Genomic DNA, 25,674 nt, shown 5'->3' with positions numbered 1-25,674 from the left:
ATTTTGGGATCAGTTTGACGAGGTTCCAATAATTGATCTTTATTCGCGAGCTGTGATTGAAATAAAAAGTGATTTCCGGTGGGGATTCCGGGATATGTAGTAAGAGTGTCGTATGTAGCAAACATGTTTCTTATCTCTATCGTTAACTGTAGATAGTGCAGAGTTCATAATAAAGTTCATACCGTGGAGATAATAATCTAAGAACGGGTAAGTATTTATGTAGTTATACAAACATGAAGTTGTAAACCAAAATTTGGAGTCAAAAGTTGGTTTTGCGAACAACAAATTATTCGCTAGAGTAGGTCAATAAACAGCAGACTGGTAAATCAAGCGATTAACAAAATAGCATTAAAAAAACATACAAGGAAAATGAACAGGAAACTATGGCAAAACCCGCTGATATATTATGACGATCGGTCTTGTTTATATACGAAATGTAAAGTTTTAATCACAACACTATGGACCTCTCAGAGAAACAGTCCAGTTCGCTGGGTTTATTTAGTTTAATTGTTAGTTTTCTATTAGTGAATAGTGAAATTGTTGCAGCTGTGGCGCCAGTGTGTAGTGCCGGTGAAGTGGCCACTGATTGTTACAACGCGTGTCGAGCGACTTGTAAAACTAGGATATACAATGACAGATTCTGTACGCAAGAGTGCAGAAAGGGATGTGACTGCCCTGAGGGACGATTGAGACATGACAATGGTACTTGCGTACCCGTTTATGAATGCTGTAAGTACCTCCATTATTTATTTTTTTGCTCAGTAAATCAAATTAACTCAGTCGGATAAAGAGTCTTTAAAGTTGACGAGGACATCATTATTTCTATCTTAGTCTACTATTAACATCTGATGAATATCTAGTGCTTTTGACAAATAGTTGAGACAAATTTGCTAAGCGTCTCCGTCAGCAAGTACAACATTTTGCATCAATCTGCTGTATCTATATTTTGTTCATAATTAAAATAAATTTAAATTTCATGGGTTTGTAATTGATTGTATGTAAAAGAAACCATATAAAATAAATAATAATGTTTCAGCAACACCCGACTGTAAATACCAAGACACAGAGTACTACAGCAACTGTGGCACGGCCTGTGAGTTGACTTGTGAAAACTACAAGAATCCGCCAGAGGTCTGCACTCAACAGTGTGTCGACAAATGCTTCTGTTACAAAGGGTTCGTCAGAGCACCGGATGGATCATGCGTGAAGCCAGAAAATTGTCGTGAGTATAATTTTATTTTACAAATCTAATTAAATCCTTGTTACGTAAATCTTATAAGCACTATAGCAATAATACGATTATAAATATTACGATAATTTTCAATAAAATAGATATTATATAGACAATCACATTAATATTGTGTCGTATTAAAAATGTCTACGTTAATCGTCTGCTTTTGGACAAAGGCATCTCCCAAAAACGCTTTAAACCGTTATTGGCCTTCCTCATCCAGCCAGCCTCTTCCCTGACTAGTGTCTTATGTTGTTGGTGGTGTTGGTCCAGTGGGCTGAATATTTGCAATCAACTTAAATACCTATCTTTGTATTCCAGCTGCCCCAGTAATCTGTCCAGCCAACGAAGTGTACTACAAATGCAAAGACGAGCGATGCTACACTGACTGCAACCAGCTCTACACCTCGCGCCCCTGCCCGTCTCTCTCGGCTGACTGCTACAACCCTGGGTGTCTCTGCAAGGAAGGGTGGTACAGGAACAGCTCAGGAGTTTGCGTTACTGAGGAGCAATGCGGTAAGTGGTTTTTGCAACTTTATTTTGTATATTTATATAAGACAAGCGGCAAGAACACGACAAACAATGATGACACCCTAACTTTGGAGGACCGACCGGTCCGAGCAACTTGATGTAAGATCGAAACTCCAATAATTGACGTTTACAAAATCGAATGAACACATTTCGTCAGGTCAAGATTTCATCGATGCTTTATAAAATGTATAAATACGGAATTTTAATATATTATCCTATGTTACCTGCACACTTTAGGTATGTAACCAATTTAAACTTATTTATGAAATTAAACACTTGTTTCCAGGAGTCAAAATAAACTGCCCCGCCGACCAAGTATACTCAAAATGCATTGACGAGAGATGTTACACGACCTGCAACCACTTATTCATGAACCGCGCATGTCCCTCCATCAGTGAAGATTGCTTCAAGCCGGGCTGTCTTTGTAAACCAGGATCGTATTGGAATAAAGAAGGCGTTTGTGTCCCTGAAAGTCAATGCCGTAAGTAGAGTTTTTGAAAAATTATTATGCTCACGACTGTAATTCGCGAAGGGATAGCCGAGGTGACTCACAAGCGAGCCACCCGCTTTTCGTTGTACATTATTTAGTACTTACGTGATAGGTTGCGAGCCGTATCGCCGAATTTGCTCTATTAAATTCCACATAACCCGCAAATAATATTCTTTACTTACCGTCGGACTTTTTGGCAAGAATTCTGAGTGCACAACACCACGATAGTCAAAGAAAACAGTAAACATGACTTTGACTAACAATCGATAGAAGACAACAAGGAAAAATCGCCGCGAGTACTAAACACAACACTGGATACAGCGAATCATTTTAAAAAATGCTTCGAAGAATTCGTTGGCGTAAGTATATCGTTTCTGAAAGAGCATACTTTGAAGGTGATAAAATAAATTTGGAAAAATAACAAACATTTTGTGTTTTATTGATCCAGTCCCGATAAGTATAAACAGACACCCTTGAACAGATAATAATTACAAACGTATATCACTAATGTTATCACTATATTGCAGCACCCAACACATGTCCAAGTCACGAAAGACCAGCAGATTGCTACAACGCCTGCCGGGAGAACTCTTGCACCACCCGGCTTCAGACCAAGAAGGATTGTGACTACCGCTGCGAACACGATAAATGCACGTGTCAAGATGATTACTACAGGCATAGCAATGGATCTTGTGTTACGCCTTTAGAATGCTGTAAGTGATGATGGGTTTTGTTAGCATTTCATTTTGTTATCATTTATTCCTGATAGTTCTCTACCCAGGACTATACAGAGTGAGTAAGTACATAAAAAAATCTTACAATATCAAATTTTCTACCTGTGCCTTTTTGAGTGGTGGCACTCAAAAAGCTGTTTCGGCGTGTCGATTTTCAGCAACTTTATAAAATTGACAATATCTCGAAAACTATCGACTTGTTAGTGAGGTCATGTTCCGATATTCTGGTCACTCCTGAACTGGCCTATCCGTCATCCAAGGTACGACGTTGACTTTTTGGACACCCTGTATATATTTTTTACCTTTTACCAGCACCACCAAAATGCAAGGAAGACGAGGTGTACAACAACTGCGCTACAGCGTGTCCCATTACTTGCGCGAACCGGAACAACCCTCCCGAGGTGTGCATCACCCTGTGTGTGGAGGAATGCTCCTGCAAGCCTGGCCTGATCCGGGATCAGGATGGCTCGTGTGTGCTACCTGAAGACTGCTGTGAGTGTTTATTTTATCATCAGCATTAAGCCCATAATTGGGCACTGATGGTCATCTTTTTCCTGAAGGTGAAAAACTACAATTTTCTCAACTTTTCTCATCAACACACTGTCTAAAATAGTCGGTCCAGCGTGGTGCTAGCCATCCCATGCTACAAAATCATTTTTTTGTCTACACTTCAAGAACGTATTATAAGTTCTCTGGTATAATATACGAATATGTCCGGCGCAAAGCCATTTCAATTTATTTTCAATCTTACTGGATGGAATATTATCAGTAATCGACTTGTAGATCTAGATCCATTAGACAAATCAAAGACACCATAGCAACATGACAACTTACGACATCCTTCCCAAATTCCTGACTTACCTAACCAGTGTATTTCAACTCCAAAATCTCTACTCACCAGCTATATCACCACCTACCTGTGCGGCCAACGAAGAGCCGACTGACTGCGACAACGACTGCCTCCCGACATGCAAGACCAGGTCCAAGTCAGACCAGCAACTGTGCTCTGCAGACTGCAAGCCGGGGTGCAAGTGTAAAGAGGGGTTCTTGAAGAATGACAACAACGTCTGTGTGCCCGAGGATGAGTGCTGTAAGTTTGCTTATCAGCAACAAAACTACCCAGATTCGCAAAAAGGTTAAAGAAATCTAGGACACATACTTAATTGTTCAAAGGCAGATTTTTTTTGTCCTTGAGCAAGTCTTGCCAGCGTGCCGTGTGAAGCAATGCATCTTTTTTTGCTTATAAACGCACATTACTACAAGGCGTGATGTTTATGTTATGAATATTGGTTACACTAGCACTGGCATTTTTGGAGTTGCGGTCTGAGGCGCATTGGTGCGTGTTTGCCCGCTAATCATCTATTTTCCCAAGGACGCGCACTAGGCATCCTCTATTATAATTTATCCATAAATTCTGCATTGATTGATCGATAGGTACATGCTTTTTGATGCAGCTATATTGTACGTTTTGTTTTCATTAGATTCAGCGCTGTGTAATGCTGATGAAGTGAGGAAAGAATGTGGATCCCCGTGTGAAACTAATTGCGAGAACTATGACGATCGCAACACAGCAGTGTGTGTGAAGGATTGTGTGGATGGATGTTTCTGCAAGGAAGGACTGATTCGTCTCTCTAAAACATCTTTGGCTTGCGTCAAACCAAAGGATTGTCGTAAGTACATTAAAATAACAGGAAGCAAAACTCACGCCTCGTACTAATGGGTAATCTTTCCTGCGGAATATGCAATGCTCTTTTTTCTTCCGGTGTTCTGTTAGTTCTAATGTGATAGGAGTCAAGTACTCTTCCTTCTTTCGGCTTTATTCAAGACTACGAAGTGTGGAAACTTTAGCATGAACCATTTTAACCAGACGAACGCTTAAACAAATATTTGCCTTGCCAAGAATATAACCCAACTTCCGCAATAATGCTGATGCAACTAAATTAGCAGATAACTAAACTGAAATAAATAAACCATTTCCCATTTACAGCAAAGCCACCAAATCCACCAACAGAAGTTTGCGGCCAGAACGAAGTGTATGAAAAGTGTAAGATCCACTGCCCCCCACAACTGTGCAGCACAGTGTATGCTCCCATCAACTGCTTCGCTCCGGACTACTGCACGGAACCCGGGTGCAACTGCAAGGAAGGGTTCCTGAGAAACGGCACGACAACTGACCCCTGCATACGGAGGGAAGATTGCCCTAAACGTAAGGAACCTTGAATTGTTTTTCCTTTTATTAGTTGTAGAGACGTTTATTCATGTATTTGCGTGGTTTTTCTTGCAGCCTTTTCGGTAGATAGGTAGCATTTTGGATTTACTAGTAGATAATGTTGTTTTAAATTTAATTAGTATAGTAATAGCGTATATTGGACCAACATAAAAATGAGGAAGTAAAATAAAACCTGTGATATCAATTTGTGTGTTTCATTTATGTTTCCATAGCATATAATGACATAACAAATGATTAGGTGGACAAAATAAATGATTTATTGTACCCGAAAGCAACCTTATAAGATGTTTCACTATTTTAATCCAAGCTAAGGTAAGAAAATCTTGATAAATAAATACATCCATAAAATGACAGCCACTTGGCAGGAAAAGAAAATATTTCAAAATACTCCTGGAATTCGATCAATGCATCAGCAATTCTTAATCAGAAGTAATTCTGTTAATTTTATGTTTAAACCAGGAGATAATTAGGCTACACTTCTATTTGCAGTAGTAACTGGATACAGGCAGATGAAAATAAACAATAATAAGTACCTACCTAAATAACTAATGAAATCACGTTGTTGGCATCACGATTTCTTCTGAGATTACACGCTCGTGCGAAAATTGTTTCACGTGTATATGAAACGTCACGATTTTCACGACCGTATAAAAATCGCGGTTCAAGTTATCAGTTTTACCTACTACTAACAATAATATCCTTGTTTGATATAATTTATTTATAATTATAGGTACGTAGCAAATTCTTTAATAACTATGTAGCATATACCACTACGAAAGTGGGGGGCATTCATTTACGTTTTTTTGTAAATTTCAGCAACTTGTCCGGACAAAGAGGTTTTCAGTGAGTGTGGCTCAAGATGCGAGCTGACTTGCGACAACTATGGCAACCCACAGAAATGCTCGGACCAATGTGTGACCGGCTGCTTCTGCAAGCCAGGACTTGTGAGGAACTCTGATGGACTTTGCGTCAAGCCGAGAGAATGTCGTACGTAACTTCAGTGAAGAAAATTCACTCAGTATTTTTTATTATTGTAGCCTCTGGAGTTTTCCACGGCTGGGAAAATACCTTCCCATGCTAATAACTCACAGGTTTTGTTTTTAATTTATGACGCAATTTTGGAAAATCCGGCATGTCCATTGGTAAAGATTTTTTATTTTATTTTCCGACTTACTAAAACGGAGCTTTTCACGATCTGTACAGATTCACTCTTGGTCGTCGTCGGCCAACGTTACTGCCAGCGTAATTAAAAAGGTACTTGATACTTCACAATACACTAACTGAGCTACTAAATATTTCAGAGCCTGAAAAAATATGTGGAGTAAACGAGAAGCCAGTGGGTTGCTACAACCCCTGCACTGAGAACTCTTGCAAGACTAGACTGAACCCACCCGTAGCCTGTACTCTGTCTTGTGAGATCAACGGCTGCGCTTGCGCAGATAACAACTTCAGACATGACAATAACACTTGTGTTCCTGTCGAACAATGTTGTACGTAGAGTAAGGACGTTCAGGGTCTTTGGTTTTAATGTGTTGTGTGTGTGTTATGTGTGTTGTATTTAACCTACTCGTCTAGTGTGGAGCTTACTGTCCGACGCTACCAGCAAAGATAGACGTCTACCATTCTATAGGGTGTCCGATAGAAGAAAGTGAATTATTACATGTAAAATTGTGTTTATTTTGTGTTATGGTGTTTTTGTCTTCATTTGTTTGTTGTTGTGTTTTTTGTACATATCGAGTATGACTTAAAGATAAATATTCATTTGTCTTGGTATTCCAGCGCCTCCCCAATGTGGCAAAGATGAAGTCTACAGCCGATGCGCTCCCAAAGAAGAGTTGACGTGTGCCAACTGCAAGAACCCACCTAGAAACAATGATCACCAGTGTGTGGAGAAGTGTGTTTGCAAGGACGGTTTAGTCAGAGGTCCAAATGGAAAATGCATCAAATCTGAAAAGTGCCGTAAGTTTTATACTTATTCGTACATTTCAAAAGTCCTACCATAAAGCTATTCCTAAAGCTCACAGTAACGTATTAAAGATACCCTTTTCCGAAAATAAAATAATTTCTGCAAAATTATTATGTGTTTAATTAATACATCTTACTCGTATTTCATTTTTTTCTTATTATTTATCCTCAGCTCAAATCCAATGCGGCAAGAACGAAGTATTTGCAGAATGCCGCACTAAGTGCCCGCCTCAGAACTGTTTGTCACTATACGCCCAGTTCAGATGCCAAGAGAATATTCCTTGTGAACCCGGCTGTAATTGCAAAGAAGGGTACAAGAGGAATGGCAACTTCAGCGCACCCTGTATACCAGTTAAGGATTGTCCGAAACCAGGAGAAACAGAACGTATGTTATTTTATTGTTGTCTTATTTTATATCAGCTATTTTAACGTTACTCAATAATTGAGGAATTTGACTGTGATTACGCCAGCTTACAAGTAGCAGAAGAAATATTTCCCTAAAATTAGCATCCGTTTATTTAGTTCCTTTTGATGATGATTATCTATCATTAATTGCCAATTCATTCACAAGAACTTCACCTACTCAAAGCGGATCAAATAGAAATTTAATTACCAACAAATTTCCTAGCACCACAAATCAAATGCGGCCGGAACGAAGTCTATACCAACTGCACAATCAAATGCCCGCCTCAAACCTGCAACGCGTTGTACGCCAAGTTCAAGTGCGCATCAGACATCCCGTGTGAACCGGGGTGCAACTGTCGTGAGGGGTACCGGAGAAACGGCAATGAGAATGCCCCTTGCATACCTGTGAAGGAATGCCCTAATACGAGTGTAGCGCCGCCACGTATGTTTGATTTTGAATGTTAGTTTAGTGTTAGAATAGAGTTAGGTCTCGTGATTTAATAACGTATAGGACATAGGTAAGGTCCCTTCGCTTATTGAGCTTGCGGTATATGTTTAGTGGCAATGTTATGTCTATCATCAAGCTAATCTAATCGGACTTCAACCGGTGGCGAGTCTAACCATCGAACTTCCGAAAAAAAACAGACTGATCGAATATATCGGAGTCCAGTTTCAGGGCAAAAAGACTGATCGGATAAGTGGGAACGGGCTCTAATCTTCAAACGACTCAAAATTACCATAATTTTTTTATGATTCAAGTCAAGTTTCTAACCGGCTATACATATATTTAATTGATCTGGACGTAGACTTCTTTCTTTACAGCTCAACAGCAGTGCGGTCACAACGAAGTATACACTAAATGCAAGAAGTCCTGTCCTCCCGAATCCTGCTTATCCAAGTTCATTAAGGTCAGCTGCCTTGAAGACCAGGCTTGCTCCGGCGGCTGTAAGTGCCGGAAGGGGTACCTGAGGAACGGCACGGCACCGGACAGTCCGTGTATACGGAAACGACACTGTCAGGCGCCGGAACGTGAGTAGAATCCAACGTCGCACTTATTACTCACTGCTGCTAGTTTAGAGGCAGTTTTTTTCAACGGTCTGACTGTAAAAAGTACTAAACGTATTTTTATCACTCTGTGAATTGCTGCTACATGGGTTTTTTTATCTACGTAGACAAAGGTCACTATACCACAAATAAAGCGCTGTTTAAACGTGTTTATCGAAATCGATAACGAACCCGTGTAGAGGCTGTAGATTTTTATAGCCCTAGTCTCGACTTAACTTCAATCTACTTTTCTCCTTCAGTAGATATCATTTAGTTATGAAAACTTTAACAAAATATTAAAACACAACTTTTTATGTTTCAGCGATCCCTCTATGTGGCCCTAACGAAGTGTTTGTGAGAGACGCGGATGTCAAACAGAGCACTTGCAGCAACCCACAGGGTGACAGCATTCCGTCGTATACAGGATGTATATGCCAGTTGGGCTACGTCAAGAATGACAACGACGAATGTGTGGACCCTAAACAATGTGGTAAGCTGATCCATAAAGTTCAATAGTATAAAAGTAAAAAATATTAAATAAGGGCATTAAATGCCTGTGGTTAAAATCCACCCAAAAAATTTAAAATCGTATGAACATTCGGAGTAAAACCTTAAAACGTGAAGCAGAGCGTGTAAATTCTAATCATCATTGATCAAAGTAACCATCAAGTCCCATGTGGTGCACAAAAGAACTCGTGTTCGAACTTGTGTTGTCACCGATATCAAAAAGAAGAAGAAAAAATAACCTAACCTAACTGTTTTCCCAGCTCCTCAACTCCCGCAGTGCGGTGAAAACCAGGTGTTCTCAAACTGCAGCAGCGCCTGTCTGAAGACATGTCGCAACAGGTTCCTCCACCCCGTGTGTACGCGCCAGTGCAAGCCGGCTTGCGTGTGTGCTGATGGATATCTGAAGCATGACGACGGCACTTGCGTTCGGGTAGAACAATGCTGTAAGTAGCAATGGACGAAGTTCGTAAAGTCTGCAAGCTGAAGTGGCAGTGGAATGAACCGATGACCGGTGGGGCTAAACGAAGTCATGAGTACAAACCACGAACAGGCAAGCGTAGCTGGACCGTAGACATATCGCTATGGCTTTTGGGAGAGGCTTACGTCCGAAACTGTGGACAATTATAAATAGGCTAATGTTTAGGTTTCCGACTTTAGTAACTACTAAACCGTTGAAATTATGCAAAAATGGATAATTTATTAAACTCAGTGTGGTAGAGCTACTGCAATGTTGCTCCTTAAGACGACCCCAGACGGATAATATACAATACAGGGATGGGTGAGGATGAGGAACGCTAACGTCATGGTTGGTAAACATATTTTATTTGTTAGACAAAAGTTGAACTTTTATAATAATAATGTGTTTCTTCTTACAGCACCCCCTCAATGTGGCCCCAACGAGCACTTCGAGTCGTGTCCTCCGAACTGTCCTCCAAACACCTGCCTCGCCAACAGAGCCAGATATGACTGCAAGAAGTTCTCCAAAGAATGCATCCCCCAATGCTACTGTGACGAAGGCTACCAGAGGAACAAGAACAATGTTTGTGTTAAGACCGAAAATTGCGATTGATTTAGTGTTGTAAGAGGTTTTGTCGACAAAGAAGCAAATAAATTAGTCATAATTAAAAAACACACAATTCAAATGGTTTTGCCTAAAGTGAATTACTTAACTGTATCCAATCTACAGGCTGTACTAATGTTACCTATAAGTGACACGAAATGTATTTGTTATAATTTATGATTAGTTGAAGCTGAAGTTAAGTTCCTTCGTTGCGTATAGAACTGTAATTGTATACTTGATATAACAATTTATTTTGTCAATTGAGTCGCTAATTCTTCGCCGATAACCTCTAAAACTTTTATAGCACGATCGACAACATTTTATTTATTATACTTATACTAGTCGGTGTTCGCCATTTAGATAAGTCATCTAACATAATAATAATACTGCGGTTATTTACTTATGTTTTCATATAATGTGTTCAATTGTTGTTTTTGCATTTCCTGACTACTTAGGTACGTTCCGATTTCTATTGACGACTACTAAACGCAGATAAAATGAAATAAATGCATTCCTACATTGTTTTTTTGTCTTTTATTTATTAACAAGTTCATCCTTCAATCATTATATTTAATCGCCAGTTACGGTACACTATTTTAATGCATAGATAGACTATGTAGGTACTGAGGTCTGATGTACAAATCCTAACTAATATTATAAATGCGAAAGTAACTGTGTCTGTCTGTCTGTCTGTCTGTCTGTTACTCTTTCACGCCAAAACTACTGAACGGATTTGAATGAAATTTGGTATACATACGGTCTAGACCCTGGGAAAGAACATAGGCTAATTTTTATCCCGGAATTCCCACGGGAAAACCTTCTTAAGGCGAAGCGAAGCGCGCGGGAACAGCTAGTAATTTATATAATTTAATGTCGACTGTGGTCAAATCAGTGATGGGGTCAAGTAGGTATTATTATTCTGACTATAATTAAGTTTTTTAACTTTATTAACCTTTACCCCCGAGTTCACAGAACGATCTGTAAGTTTACAGCAGCCTTGCAAAGAGTAATCGTGATAGGAACAAGAATTTTAATTCCTACATCTTTTGATTGATAGGCAGATAAATTGTTTATGCGGTGTCACAGAAAGATTACATTATTAGGCATATAAATATAGACATATAAACACTACATTTTTGTTCATCTTTATTCATATTTTTCTGATAATAAAGGTCTAAATTAATACACTATGGTCGTCCTTAATTTTTATATAGAAACATAGCTTCGTAACCTATACTGCATTTCACTTACATACATATTAAAAATAAAATACCGTTTGGTTATGGATTTTTAGCTGATTTTTCCTCTAATAAATATAAACATCGATTAAATACGGCCTGAAACAATTAGTTAGAATCCACTTCCGTTTTCAGGACTAAGTTTTACAGTACGTCTGAAGGATACGTACGGTGTATCCATATGACACGTATTCGTATCCGTATCATAATATGATACAACATAATATGAACATATTATGTTTTATAATACCTACGTATTATAATAACGAATATCAAAATACCAAATTTCATATTAGCTACGTTCAAAATTAGCTTTTTTGAAATTTTGTTATTATGATACGTATTCCTTCTGACTGAAGGCACATTTTTAAGTAGTTTTCTTTTGAAATTATTAGGATAAGTATTTATATTTGAGGCATGTTTCTTTTGCACTATATATTTGTTTTAAATTCTCAAAATGAATATAAAAAATAGGAGTTTCCCTGCATAGCGTGCTATCTACACTAGTTATAAATGGGTTAAATAACTGAATAGTTTCTCTGAATACAGGGTGTTGCAAAACGGAAAATTCTGCAATATTCAAGCACATTTAGCAAGCAGCGCATCATTAGCATGAGTTTAAAAATATTGTGTTCAAATTTTAAAAGTGGTATAGTAAGCAGAAAGGCCGTGATGAAGGGGCTCATTCTTAACAAATTTGTCCTACGGCTTTGGAAAATAATTATAACCCTGTTAATAACTCAATTTTTAACAAACAATTAAGCTTATGATTAGGTAGGTACTTTCTTTTTTATAACTTACTTACGAATACTGATCATAAAGTTACACGAGGAAGTGGTAATAAAATAATTCTTGGGTGACTAAACTAATAAATCTTAATGTATAAGTGCTTATCTTATAGATAAACATTAATGTGAACAAATGTAACAACAAAAAAGTCATGATCACGACTGTATTTTACCAAAATACTAAAAGCCTTCAGAGGTAGCTGCTAATTAAAAGATTCTAAATAATCTAATCACCCATGTCCAAAGTCGCAATGACCCAAGGTATGTTCTACTTATATGAATTTGTATGATGCAATAGAAATGCTAAAATAAAACATAATCAGCAGTAGCCATTTATCATCAGCTTCCTATACTCTGGAAGATAATTCCATAATCTCCAAGCCAGGAAGTCGGGTTGGAAATCGCATAAAAAATATTAAAATCCATAAAAAGCGTGCTAAATAATTTATTGCAACCTCACGAATCTATTAAACTTTACAATATTTTCACGAAAAGGCCCTAAATCCATTTCAATAAAGGTGAAGAAAATTTTCAGCATTATTCATAGTTGTCTCATCTTTGAGCAGGACAACACTCTCAGTATGAGAATAATAGTGTTAATAGGATGTTTACTCTATTTAATTCATACGGCCCAGTCCAATATACGATACGATCCTGAAAGAAGCGACGAAACTGAGGATGAATATTCCGACGACGAAGAAAAAGACGAAGAAAGTTGTGAATGTGAGTAAACCGGATATACTATACACAAAAACACATACTACACCTTCAACTACCCTTGGGTGCTAAATGCAACCACTCCGCTATACTATATATTGTTTATATTTATCTATCATTGATTTATTTATCATGAAACCATCTTGAAAAATAATTTACTCACTGTCTGTAAGCGTCTACCTTTCGGCATAGTACGCTACGGGCGCTTCGCATTCAGTATTCTTTGTATAGAAATTCACACAAGTACCTACTTATCTACAATACAAAATATGTCAATGTGATACAATAGACGCTTATCTTCAATGTCCCTTTTTCAGCTATAATCGAATGTGGAGAGAACGAAGTGGCCACAAACTGTTACAACCCTTGCCAGAAGACTTGCAAGACACGGTTCAGGGCAAACGTGACTGATTGCCACACCAAATGTGAAGAAGGCTGCATTTGCTCAGATGGATATCTAAGAAATGATGACAACGAATGTGTGCCTATCGAGAATTGCTGTAAGTTAATTTAAAAACCAACCAGTTGACTACAATGTTCACAGTTTCAGTTAAATATTTGTAGCTAAGCCTTCCTCATCTATGAAGAAAGTCATCCCTGCACCCAAAGAATGCCTGGAAGAGATCGTTTCCAGGCATCCTTTGGGTGCTTAGTGTAATTTCCACTGTATAAAAATATTATTTTTGTGCGTTGTTTAATCGATAAATTAGGTAATAAGTACTACTATATTGAGATACGACTAATATCGGTTTGAATATTTTATGTAGCCTCCTGACACCTGGCGTGCTATGAGTAGGACATTGAAAAAAAAATAATATATAGATTAAAAATACCTATATTAAAAGTTTTATGGAGTATCCCTGTTATTCCTTTAAAGTTTTATAAAGTACCTATCCCTTAAACAATTTGTTCTTTGACAAAGTGACAAACAGACAATGCATACATTTATACCTCTCGGGGTCAGGAGGGTAGTCAAGAAAAAAATGGTTTGTGTTTGATTTCTAGCTCCACCGCAATGCAGCAGTGGTGAAGAATACAAGACCTGCGGCACCGCTTGTGAGGAGACCTGCCAGAACTATGAGAACACGTGCAAGTTCTGCAACTTCAAGTGTGTAGAAGGGTGTTTCTGTAAGAAAGGCCTCGTACGGGACGCCAATGGTGTCTGCGTTACACCGGAAAAATGCCGTATGTTTCCAGTATTCAATAATATTTTTTTTTATATTAAAAATAGTTTTTTTTTGTTACCTTAAGGTTAAACGCAAGCTCATCTATGAAAAACAAACATAACTTCCGTTTGAAAGCATTTTCCCAAAACTGCTATATTTAACGCCCTCTTCATACTAAATCATTCTAAATTCATACTAAAAGTTTAAGAACTTATTTTCCAATATCCACCCAGTGCCGAGACTGTGGAAGCGCTATTCTTTATTCAATTGGTTGCGCTAGTTAAGGTTACATTTTACAATAAGTTATTATATATTTTATATCTTTTATTCCAGCCAAACCAATTTGCAAAGGGCCTAACGAGTACTACGACAAATGCCCTAACACTTGTCCACCGCAAGAGTGCTCTGCAGACAGAAAGTCCTACGATTGTTCCAACACTAAGAACTGCTGCGCTCCTCAATGTCGGTGCGTTAAAGGACATCTTAGAGATAATAAAGGCATATGCATCCCTGAGGAGAAATGTCCAAGTAAGTTCAATTATGTGTTCAAGTTAATATCTGTGGGGATGTAAGTACCTGTACATCTCGAATGGAACCTGTGTACGTATCCGCAAGGTCTAGACTCCCTTCCTAGCTTGGATCTTTCCCGCCATGCTGGCCCACTGCGGGTTGGTGGTTTTACATCATATCCAGATGTGCTAAATGTAGATATGCAGGTTTTCTCGCGATCGATGTTTTCCTCCACCGTAAGATTGTACTTAAATTCCAAAGAACTCATTGGTATACATGTCAGCGCCGGGAGTCTAACCCGCATCTCTGGCGTGAAAAGCGGGTGCTTACCCGACTGAGCGACCACCGCACTCGTTTACACATCAATGCTGATGAATTACATATTTTTCTTATAATGATAAGTAAAATAACCTGTAATTTTTTTATAGAGACATCACCACCGCCAAGTCCGTGCGGTAAGAACGAAGTCTACAGCGAATGCAAGATACAATGTCCGCCACAAACGTGCACAGCGTCGCAACAGAAGAACTACTACTGCGAACCGGAGGTCGGGAAAAAGAAATGTGAGCCAGGCTGCAACTGTCGCAGTGGGTATGTGAGGAACAAGACCTCTGACGACTTCTGTATACTGGCCAGCGAGTGTCCACCGTTACCTACTACTACGCGTAAGGGTTTATTTTGTTTTTATTTTATAATTTCATAGAACCTGGACATTCAGTACATATGCTGGTCAAGAGCTGGATAGCTATGTATTCTGGTCAGATGGACCCATGCGTTAAGCGTCTCTTTCGCATTATGTAATAACTAGCTGTTCCCGCGCGCTTCGCTTCGCCATAAAAAGTTTTCCCGTGGGAATCCCGGGATAAAAGTAGCCTATGTTCTTTCCCAGGGTGTAGACCGTATGTATACCAAGTTTCATTCAAATCCGTTCAGTAGTTTTGGCGTGAAAGAGTAACAGACAGACAGACAGACAGACAGACAGAAACAGTTACTTTCGCATTTATAATATTAGTTAGGATAGTTAGGATAGGATGTAACACCTGATAAAATGGAGAACTATGCCAGAATATAGATGACTGCACCTTATCGAGTTTTTTGTATTAATTTGATGTTAAGCTAAATAGGTACTTTAGAAATACAATTCTCATTTATATTTTCTAATTCCAGCTAAACCACCTGAACCAGAATGTCCAAATGATGAAGAATACACAACGTGCACATTGAACAAATGTCCCAGAACTTGCAACGATTTCATAAACGGAACCTCTTGTACGAATACTAGTGCTGATTGTTATCAACCTGGCTGTGTATGTATCGGTGATTTGGTCAGAGCCTCTAACGGATCCTGTATTTCTACTGCCGAATGTCGTAAGTTATTCCTTCTGTTTGCTTGTATATTACAGTGTATTATCGTAAAATTGTGTGATTTGAACAAAAAGGATAAACGATGCTTCACTACTTACTTAAATAAACTTGCCAAAACATAATTATTTTTATTTATTTTATAGCTCCAATCATTTGCAATGAGACTGAAGAGTACAATGAATGTGGAACGGCTTGCGAAGACACTTGCAGTAATTACAACGAGACGGGGAAAACTTGTACAAAACAGTGTGTCAGTGGATGTTTCTGTAAGAAAAATTTGGTCCGAGCTGAAAATGGGACTTGTATATCGCCTAAGCAATGCCGTAAGTTAAAATAATGTTTATAATCATAAATCATAAATTAACGAATGTCTAACTTACCGCTGGATAAACATTTCCTTCCTTCTTGCTCGTAGGAAGTCTAATGTACACTTAAAATCGCAGAATTTAAAATATTTAAAACGTATATTTAACTGTAACCAAATAACTAATAACACAATCATTACAATTTTAGCACCAACACAGTGTAAAGAAAATGAAGTCTACAGTGATTGCAAGTTCGTGTGCCCGCCACAAACCTGCGATTCACTTTACACCTCCTATGTGCCGTGTGACGACTGCGTACCAGGATGCAACTGCGTCGATGGATACCTGAGGAATGGCACTGCTAATGATCTTTGCATTCCTAGTGACTTATGTCCGCCTGGTAAGAGCTCTATTCATCAAAGTCATCCTTTCAATTTAAATGTACCAGGTTATTCATTATTTTTAAGCTGTTTTAATAAAACTTGGTATTATTTTAAAAAAACTATGTCTTTAAAGGTCCAGTTAATAATACTGCTACAACCACCCCTCCTGGAGGATCCACTTCATCTTCATCCGGTACGACCAGGTCTGCAACCGGCAATCCACCGTCATCAGGTGGTCCAACACGTAAGATTATTTTATTGTTTTTAAATTATCTCTCCTAGTGTACTTTCTTACTAGATTTTTTACCGGTTGAATCCCGTGAAATCAGACACAAAAAATCTATTGTGTATCGAGCGATATCACGCTTTCGGGAGCTCAGAGGTTAATAATATAACTTCAAACGTTTCAGCTCCAAGCAACACTTCATCACCGTCTGGTGGACCTAACAACGCAACAACTGGTGGAAGTACGTCTCCAAACAATGGAACAAGTACTTCCAGTGTCACAGTTTCACCAACCTCATCAGATAGTTCCTCTTCAAGCACAAATACCACCGTTTCTACGTCACCATCTTCTGATGGATCAACGGGTCCGTATTACTTTTTTTATTTATTATGTATTGAAACAGTTTCTTCCTCTAATAACTTCTTTCCAATTTTAAATACTCAATCATTCGCGAAAGCAACTTTTAAAATCTTGTTCCAGATAACCAGATTATTTTTTATGTATTTATATTTTATGTTCAGAACTTGTAAAAAGTATTTATTTAGCATTTGTTTTATTTCTTTAGCATCTCCCGGAGTTTGTGCAAACAATGAGACATTTGTCGACTGCACTGACATAAAATGTTACCAAACATGCGATGATGTCAATAACAGACCAACATGTCCTACAATTGAAAATGAATGTAGCAAACCAGGATGCATTTGTATTGACGGCTACGTTAAAGACCAAAACGGAATTTGTATAGATGCTGATGACTGCCGTAAGTATATTATGGAATCCCGATCAAATTATCAAAGAAATTTATTTACTCTTGATAAATTATTACTAAATCGTAACGTCTATGAATTTCAGCTATCCCCAACCAACCAATATGTCCACAAAACGAGCGGTATACACTTTGTAACCTCACAAAGTGTTACCAAACTTGCGAGGATGTACAGAGGAAACCAGAATGTCCAGAAATAGACTCTTTATGTGAAAAGGGTGGCCCAGCATGCGTGTGCATTGATGGCTATGTGAGAACTGCCAATGGAACTTGCATTGATGCGGATGACTGTCGTAAGTAAATTTTAGCTATCCAACATAATTACCTATAAGAAGTTTACAAACATGAAGTATACATAATTATCAAAAACTCATTCTTTCCAGCTGTAAAGCCTATCCCCGAATGCCCAATCAACGAGGAATACACAACATGTAGACTGGACAAATGCTACGCTACTTGTGATGACGTCATCAACAAGCCGGACTGCAAGGCTTCTTCCGGCTGCTTTAGGCCTGGCTGTGTGTGTATCGAAGGGTACGCCAGAGCTCGAAATGGATCCTGTATTGATGCTGATGAATGCCGTAAGCTTTTTTTATTTTTTTGCATAATCAGCCAGTGTCTTTAACTGCTGGACATACAGTGTGTTGTTTTTCGGACCCGACAAACTTTAAGGGTGGATTCTACGAATAATTCCATCGAGAAAAAACCCCCATATGTCTGTGTCTCCACCCTTAAAGTTTGTCGGTCCGAAAAACAACACACTGTATAACTAGGCTTTCCAGAAAAAGACACAAACCATTATTGTGTTCTTCTAAATCTGCTACCAGGTACCTTTACTATCCTAGATGAGTCTATTGTTTTTGTTATTATTGAAAATATTTTTACATTTTAAACCATATTTATATTTATTTACTCAGCTCGCAACCCTCCACCGGAATGTCCGACAAACGAAGAATATACAACGTGTGTAGATACGAAATGCTACCAAACATGCGATGATGTCACTCAGGAATCTGATTGTGAAGCTGCCTCTGATTGCTATCGCCCTGGCTGCATCTGTATAGATGGATATGCCAGAGCTAGAAACGGAACCTGCATCGATGCCGACGAATGTGGTGAGTATATTTATTAAAAGTCAATTTTTTCAATTTGTCCTGTATGAATAGATGCTGAAAAATTACTTTGCGAAAATTGTACCTATTTGTAATTTGATTTTACTTGTTGGGTTTAACACAGTTGCCTGTATTGTATTATTGAGAGTTTAATTTGCATTTTACGCCATCATGGAGAATGGATCTGTCAGATAGTTGGGGTGTTTGTCTAACTTGGGAGTTTACAGGACATACATATTTGAAAAAAAACATAAAGTATTTAAATAACCTATTCAACTGCTTCAATTTCAGTCGTAACCGCAACACCAACAGGAACCACAACCCAGTCAACATCATCTGGTCAAACCAATTCTTCGGGAGGTAGTTCTACTAGCTCCGGAACTAGCACAACTGCTCCTGGAGGTAGCACCACTAGCCCTGGAGGCAGCACCACTAGCCCTGGAGGAAACAGTAGCCCTGGAGGCAGTTCTGGTCCTGGAGGCAGCACCACTAGCCCTGGAGGCAGCACCACTAGCCCTGGAGGAAACAGTAGCCCTGGAGGCAGTTCTGGTCCTGGAGGCAGCACCACTAGCCCTGGAGGCAGCACCACTAGCCCTGGAGGAAACAGTAGCCCTGGAGGCAGTTCTGGTCCTGGAGGCAGCACCACTAGCCCTGGAGGTAGCACCACTAGCCCTGGAGGCAGCACCACTAGCCCTGGAGGAAACAGTAGCCCTGGAGGCAGTTCTGGTCCTGGAGGCAGCACCACTAGCCCTGGAGGCAGCACCACTAGCCCTGGAGGAAACAGTAGCCCTGGAGGCAGTTCTGGTCCTGGAGGCAGCACCACTAGCCCTGGAGGCAGCACCACTAGCCCTGGAGGAAACAGTAGCCCTGGAGGCAGTTCTGGTCCTGGAGGCAGCACCACTAGCCCTGGAGGCAGCACCACTAGCCCTGGAGGAAACAGTAGCCCTGGAGGCAGTTCTGGTCCTGGAGGCAGCACCACTAGCCCTGGAGGCAGCACCACTAGCCCTGGAGGAAACAGTAGCCCTGGAGGCAGTTCTGGTCCTGGAGGCAGCACCACTAGCCCTGGAGGCAGCACCACTAGCCCTGGAGGAAACAGTAGCCCTGGAGGCAGTTCTGGTCCTGGAGGCAGCACCACTAGCCCTGGAGGCAGCACCACTAGCCCTGGAGGAAACAGTAGCCCTGGAGGCAGTTCTGGTCCTGGAGGCAGCACCACTAGCCCTGGAGGTAGCACCACTAGCCCTGGAGGCAGCACCACTAGCCCTGGAGGAAACAGTAGCCCTGGAGGCAGTTCTGGTCCTGGAGGCAGCACCACTAGCCCTGGAGGCAGCACCACTAGCCCTGGAGGAAACAGTAGCCCTGGAGGCAGTTCTGGTCCTGGAGGCAGCACCACTAGCCCTGGAGGCAGCACCACTAGCCCTGGAGGAAACAGTAGCCCTGGAGGCAGTTCTGGTCCTGGAGGCAGCACCACTAGCCCTGGAGGAAACAGTAGCCCTGGAGGCAGTTCTGGTCCTGGAGGCAGCACCACTAGCCCTGGAGGCAGCACCACTAGCCCTGGAGGAAACAGTAGCCCTGGAGGCAGTTCTGGTCCTGGAGGAAGCACCACTAGCCCTGGAGGTAGCACCACTAGCCCTGGAGGAAGCACCACTAGCCCTGGAGGCAGCACCACTAGCCCTGGAGGAAACAGTAGCCCTGGAGGCAGTTCTGGTCCTGGAGGCAGCACCACTAGCCCTGGAGGCAGCACCACTAGCCCTGGAGGCAGCACCACTAGCCCTGGAGGAAACAGTAGCCCTGGAGGCACTACTAAACCTGGAAGTGGCACTACTAAACCTGGAACTGGCTCTACTGCCCCTGGAGGTGGAACTACTAAACCTGGAAGTGGCTCTACTTCACCCGGAGGTGGCACGACTAAACCTGGAAGTGGCACTACTAAACCTGGAAGTGGCTCTACTTCCCCCGGAGGTGGCACGACTAAACCTGGAAGTGGCACTACTAAACCGGGCACAGGCTCTACTGCCCCTGGAGGAGGCACTACAAAACCTGGAAGTGGCACTACAAAACCTGGAAGTGGCACTACTAAACCTGGAACTGGCTCTACTGCCCCTGGAGGTGGAACTACTAAACCTGGAAGTGGCTCTACTTCACCCGGAGGTGGCACGACTGAACCTGGAAGTGGCACTACTAAACCTGGAAGTGGCTCTACTTCCCCCGGAGGTGGCACGACTAAACCTGGAAGTGGCACTACTAAACCGGGCACAGGCTCTACTGCCCCTGGAGGAGGCACTACAAAACCTGGAAGTGGCACTACAAAACCTGGAAGTGGCTCTACTGCCCCTGGAGGCGGTACTACCATTAAAAATAATACCAGTTCTTCAGGATCATCAACTTATAACCCTGGGTCAACTACTCCATCAGCAAGTAGCTCTGCACAAACTACAAAACCTGGAAGTTCTTCAACTAGCCCCGGGCAAAATACTTCATCCAGCGGAAGCACGTCCAGTACAAGTCAAAGCTCTCCCGGTAATGACACTACTACTAATGCGTCACAAACGACCGTCTCAGGGGGTGGAAATACCAACTCAGCAACGTCTAGTCAATCTGGCTCTACCAACACTTCTGGACAAACTACCCCATCTGGCCCTGGTGGCTCAACAGGAGCAGGAAGTAGTTCATCTGGCCCTGGAAATACCAGTCCTGGTAATAATACTACTAATTCTACACAAACAACACCATCAGGGGGTGGATCTACTGGCAGTCAATCTGCTTCAACAAATACTTCAGACCCGACATCTTCTGGACAAACTACCCCATCTGGTCCAACTACTACATCCCGTCCAAACACTTCTACAACTCCTAAACCAGTTTGCAAAGAAAACCAAACATACAAAGAGTGTGGACCAACGTGTGAGCAAACCTGTGCTAATTACAACGAGTCTCTTCTTTGTTCATCATCTTGTAACTCCGGATGCTTCTGTAACTCTGGACTCGTCAGATCGCCAAATGGGACTTGTATCAATCCCTCGGATTGTGGTGAGTTGCCAAATTATTTTTAAACCCAAATTGCTTGCTTGATTTTGTCAATTCTTACACATTTTTTATTCCAGGAAACACGACTACACCTGAAGATTGTCCTGTTAACGAAATATTCGTAGAATGTACCTTAACCAGATGCTATCAAACATGCGAGGATGTGATATCTGGAGACGAATGCGAGGAAGTGCCATATTATTGTTATGAGCCTGGTTGCGTTTGTAAAGACGGCTTTGTACGAGCGGACAACGGCACTTGCATTGATGCTGATGAATGTAGTAAGTACTTTTCCTCAACTTCGTACCAAATGTTAGGGGTGGTTTATGGTTTATGACCATGATGAAATGACCAGCTAGTCAAGCCAGGGAACGTATGTCTACCCAGGCACCTGCTGATATCACTTGGATAATTCAATTATAATTGAATATTTCAGCACCACCACCAACCCCAACCTGCGGTCCTAACGAGCAGTACGTGAAATGTAATCTAACTAAATGCTACCAAACTTGCAACGATGTGCTCACTCAGCCAGACTGTCCGTATATAGACGAGGATTGCGTGCAGCCTGCTTGCGTCTGCATTGACGGCTGGGTGAGGGGGCCTGATGGCAATTGCATAGATGCCGATGATTGTTGTAAGTACTTAGTAGCTTTTAAACCTACAACAAGCTTTAATATTGTATATTTTAGTTTAGATTTTGCATGTAAACAATAATTTTATTTAAAATTTAAATGACTGTTTACGTTAGTCCTATTGAATGCTGTTGCACGCCTGTAATTGGTGCATAGATAGAATAATAATACTTACCTTTAATTATGTCTTGATAATGTATGATCATATGTGCTGTTGGTGTGTCTATTTTTGTAAAATAAAATAAAATAAAGAGGTATTGCTGTGCGCTAGATAATCTAGTACATGAGATGACAGTAAAGTGATTAGATCAATTCGTACTTACAGTGAAAAGAGTAGGGAAAGATTTTAATAATTCTTTATATTTTAATATTCTAGTTCCAATTCAATGCGCTCCGAATGAAAAGTATGTGACATGCAATCTTACTAAATGCTACCCAACTTGCGACGATGTTCTAAGTGGAAAGCAGTGTCAACCAATCCCTAACGATTGTGATTCGCCTGGCTGTATATGTATTGATGGATTCTCAAAAGATGCAAACGGAACGTGCATTGACGCTGATGACTGTAGTTAGTATACCTACCTATTTCCTAATTGATTTTATTTATTACACTCAAGAGAAATGAAAAAGTTCCAGTGACATATGGAACTGCCATGGCAGGTGGAACTTTATCATTGCTCTTGGGTGTATAAATATTAAATGTTATACAACAATATTTTCTCAAGCGACAAACTATGACAAGCAAAATTTTCGTAAACCAATTTTTCATTATTTTCTAGCGCCATCATCCTCGACACCCGGAGGCTCAACCTCAAGTGATGGGCAAACTTCTAATTCTGGAAGTAGCACCGCTGGCCCTGGCTCTGGAAGTAGCCCTGGCTCTGGAAGTAGCCCTGGCTCTGGAAGTAGCCCTGGCTCTGGAAGTAGCCTTGGCTCTGGAAGTAGTCCTGGCTCTGGAAGTAGCCCTGGCTCTGGGAGTAGCACCGCTGGCCCTGGCTCTGGAAGTAGCACCTCTGGCCCAGGCTCTGGAAGTAGCCCTGGCTCTGGAAGTAGCCCTGGCTCTGGAAGTAGCCCTGGCTCTGGCTCTGGAAGTAGCCCTGGCTCTGGAAGTAGCCCTGGCTCTGGAAGTAGCCCTGGCTCTGGAAGTAGCACTGCTGGGCCAGGCTCTGGAAGTAGCCCTGGCTCTGGAAGTAGCACTGCTGGCCCTGGCTCTGGAAGTAGCACTGCTGGCCCTGGCTCTGGAAGTAGCCCTGGCTCTGGAAGTAGCCCTGGCTCTGGAAGTAGCACCTCTGGCCCAGGCTCTGGAAGTAGCCCTGGCTCTGGAAGTAGCACCAATGGCCCTGGCTCTGGAAGTAGCCCTGGCTCTGGAAGTAGCCCTGGCTCTGGAAGTAGCCCTGGCTCTGGAAGTAGCCCTGGCTCTGGAAGTAGCCCTGGCTCTGGAAGTAGCCCTGGCTCTGGAAGTAGCCCGGGCTCTGGAAGTAGCCCTGGCTCTGGCTCTGGAAGTAGCCCTGGCTCTGGAAGTAGCCCTGGCTCTGGAAGTAGCCCTGGCTCTGGAAGTAGCACTGCTGGCCCAGGCTCTGGAAGTAGCCCTGGCTCTGGAAGTAGCACTGCTGGCCCTGGCTCTGGAAGTAGCCCTGGCTCTGGAAGTAGCCCTGGCTCTGGAAGTAGCACTGCTGGCCCTGGCTCTGGAAGTAGCCCTGGCTCTGGAAGTAGCCCTGGCTCTGGAAGTAGCCCTGGCTCTGGAAGTAGCCCTGGCTCTGGAAGTAGCCCTGGCTCTGGAAGTAGCCCTGGCTCTGGAAGTAGCACAGCTGGCCCTGGCTCTGGGAGTAGCACCGCTGGCCCTGGCTCTGGAAGTAGCCCTGGCTCTGGAAGTAGCCCTGGCTCTGGCTCTGGAAGTAGCCCTGGCCCAGGCTCTGGAAGTAGCCCTGGCTCTGGAAGTAGCCCTGGCTCTGGAAGTAGCCCCGGTTCTGGAAGTAGCCCTGGCTCTGGAAGTAGCCCTGGCTCCGGAAGTAGCCCTGGCTCTGGAAGTAGCCCTGGCTCTGGAAGTAGCCCTGGCTCTGGAAGTAGCCCTGGCTCTGGAAGTAGCCCTGGCTCTGGAAGTAGCCCTGGCTCTGGAAGTAGCCCTGGCTCTGGAAGTAGCACCGCTGGCCCTGGCTCTGGAAGTAGCCCTGGCTCTGGAAGTAGCCCTGGCTCTGGAAGTAGCCCTGGCTCTGGAAGTAGCCCTGGCTCTGGAAGTAGCCCTGGCTCTGGAAGTAGCCCTGGCTCTGGGAGTAGCACCGCTGGCCCTGGCTCTGGAAGTAGCACCTCTGGCCCAGGCTCTGGAAGTAGCCCTGGCTCTGGAAGTAGCCCTGGCTCTGGAAGTAGCCCTGGCTCTGGCTCTGGAAGTAGCCCTGGCTCTGGAAGTAGCCCTGGCTCTGGAAGTAGCCCTGGCTCTGGAAGTAGCCCTGGCTCTGGAAGTAGCACTGCTGGGCCAGGCTCTGGAAGTAGCCCTGGCTCTGGAAGTAGCACTGCTGGCCCTGGCTCTGGAAGTAGCCCTGGCTCTGGAAGTAGCACTGCTGGCCCTGGCTCTGGAAGTAGCCCTGGCTCTGGAAGTAGCCCTGGCTCTGGAAGTAGCCCTGGCTCTGGAAGTAGCACCTCTGGCCCAGGCTCTGGAAGTAGCCCTGGCTCTGGAAGTAGCACCAATGGCCCTGGCTCTGGAAGTAGCCCTGGCTCTGGAAGTAGCCCTGGCTCTGGAAGTAGCCCTGGCTCTGGAAGTAGCCCTGGCTCTGGAAGTAGCCCTGGCTCTGGAAGTAGCCCGGGCTCTGGAAGTAGCCCTGGCTCTGGCTCTGGAAGTAGCCCTGGCTCTGGAAGTAGCCCTGGCTCTGGAAGTAGCCCTGGCTCTGGAAGTAGCACTGCTGGCCCAGGCTCTGGAAGTAGCCCTGGCTCTGGAAGTAGCCCTGGCTCTGGAAGTAGCCCTGGCTCTGGAAGTAGCCCTGGCTCTGGAAGTAGCCCTGGCTCTGGAAGTAGCACAGCTGGCCCTGGCTCTGGGAGTAGCACCGCTGGCCCTGGCTCTGGAAGTAGCCCTGGCTCTGGAAGTAGCCCTGGCTCTGGCTCTGGAAGTAGCCCTGGCCCAGGCTCTGGAAGTAGCCCTGGCTCTGGAAGTAGCCCTGGCTCTGGAAGTAGCCCTGGCTCTGGAAGTAGCCCCGGTTCTGGAAGTAGCCCTGGCTCTGGAAGTAGCCCTGGCTCCGGAAGTAGCCCTGGCT

The 25,674-nt window shown here is 42.5% G+C and overlaps 1 protein-coding gene across 1 annotated transcript; it reads left to right on the top strand.

The window, feature by feature from the left end:
- Positions 1–274: 274 nt before the first annotated feature.
- On the top strand, positions 275–25,535 carry LOC105389992 (zonadhesin; the record flags this gene model as incomplete). The annotated part of the gene is made up of 38 exons (XM_048621807.1): positions 275–729; positions 1,037–1,222; positions 1,553–1,747; positions 2,049–2,243; positions 2,780–2,965; positions 3,299–3,478; positions 3,888–4,076; positions 4,468–4,656; positions 4,974–5,192; positions 6,033–6,203; positions 6,518–6,706; positions 6,996–7,175; positions 7,354–7,566; positions 7,810–8,028; positions 8,409–8,615; positions 8,953–9,120; positions 9,398–9,580; positions 9,905–10,204; positions 12,719–12,946; positions 13,258–13,440; positions 13,946–14,125; positions 14,440–14,634; positions 15,045–15,281; positions 15,784–15,984; positions 16,125–16,304; positions 16,495–16,686; positions 16,803–16,913; positions 17,080–17,259; positions 17,461–17,655; positions 17,748–17,954; positions 18,045–18,242; positions 18,579–18,776; positions 19,065–21,800; positions 21,875–22,078; positions 22,234–22,434; positions 22,809–23,000; positions 23,212–23,310; positions 25,336–25,535. Coding segments are annotated over exons 1-38 (9,957 nt in total), but the record flags the coding sequence as incomplete, so codon positions are not given.
- Positions 25,536–25,674: the final 139 nt, after the last annotated feature.

Source organism: Plutella xylostella, chromosome 6 (genome assembly GCF_932276165.1).
Source record: "Plutella xylostella chromosome 6, ilPluXylo3.1, whole genome shotgun sequence".
NCBI classification, from domain to species: domain Eukaryota; kingdom Metazoa; phylum Arthropoda; class Insecta; order Lepidoptera; family Plutellidae; genus Plutella; species Plutella xylostella.
This window is presented reverse-complemented; position numbering and strand designations above follow the sequence as displayed.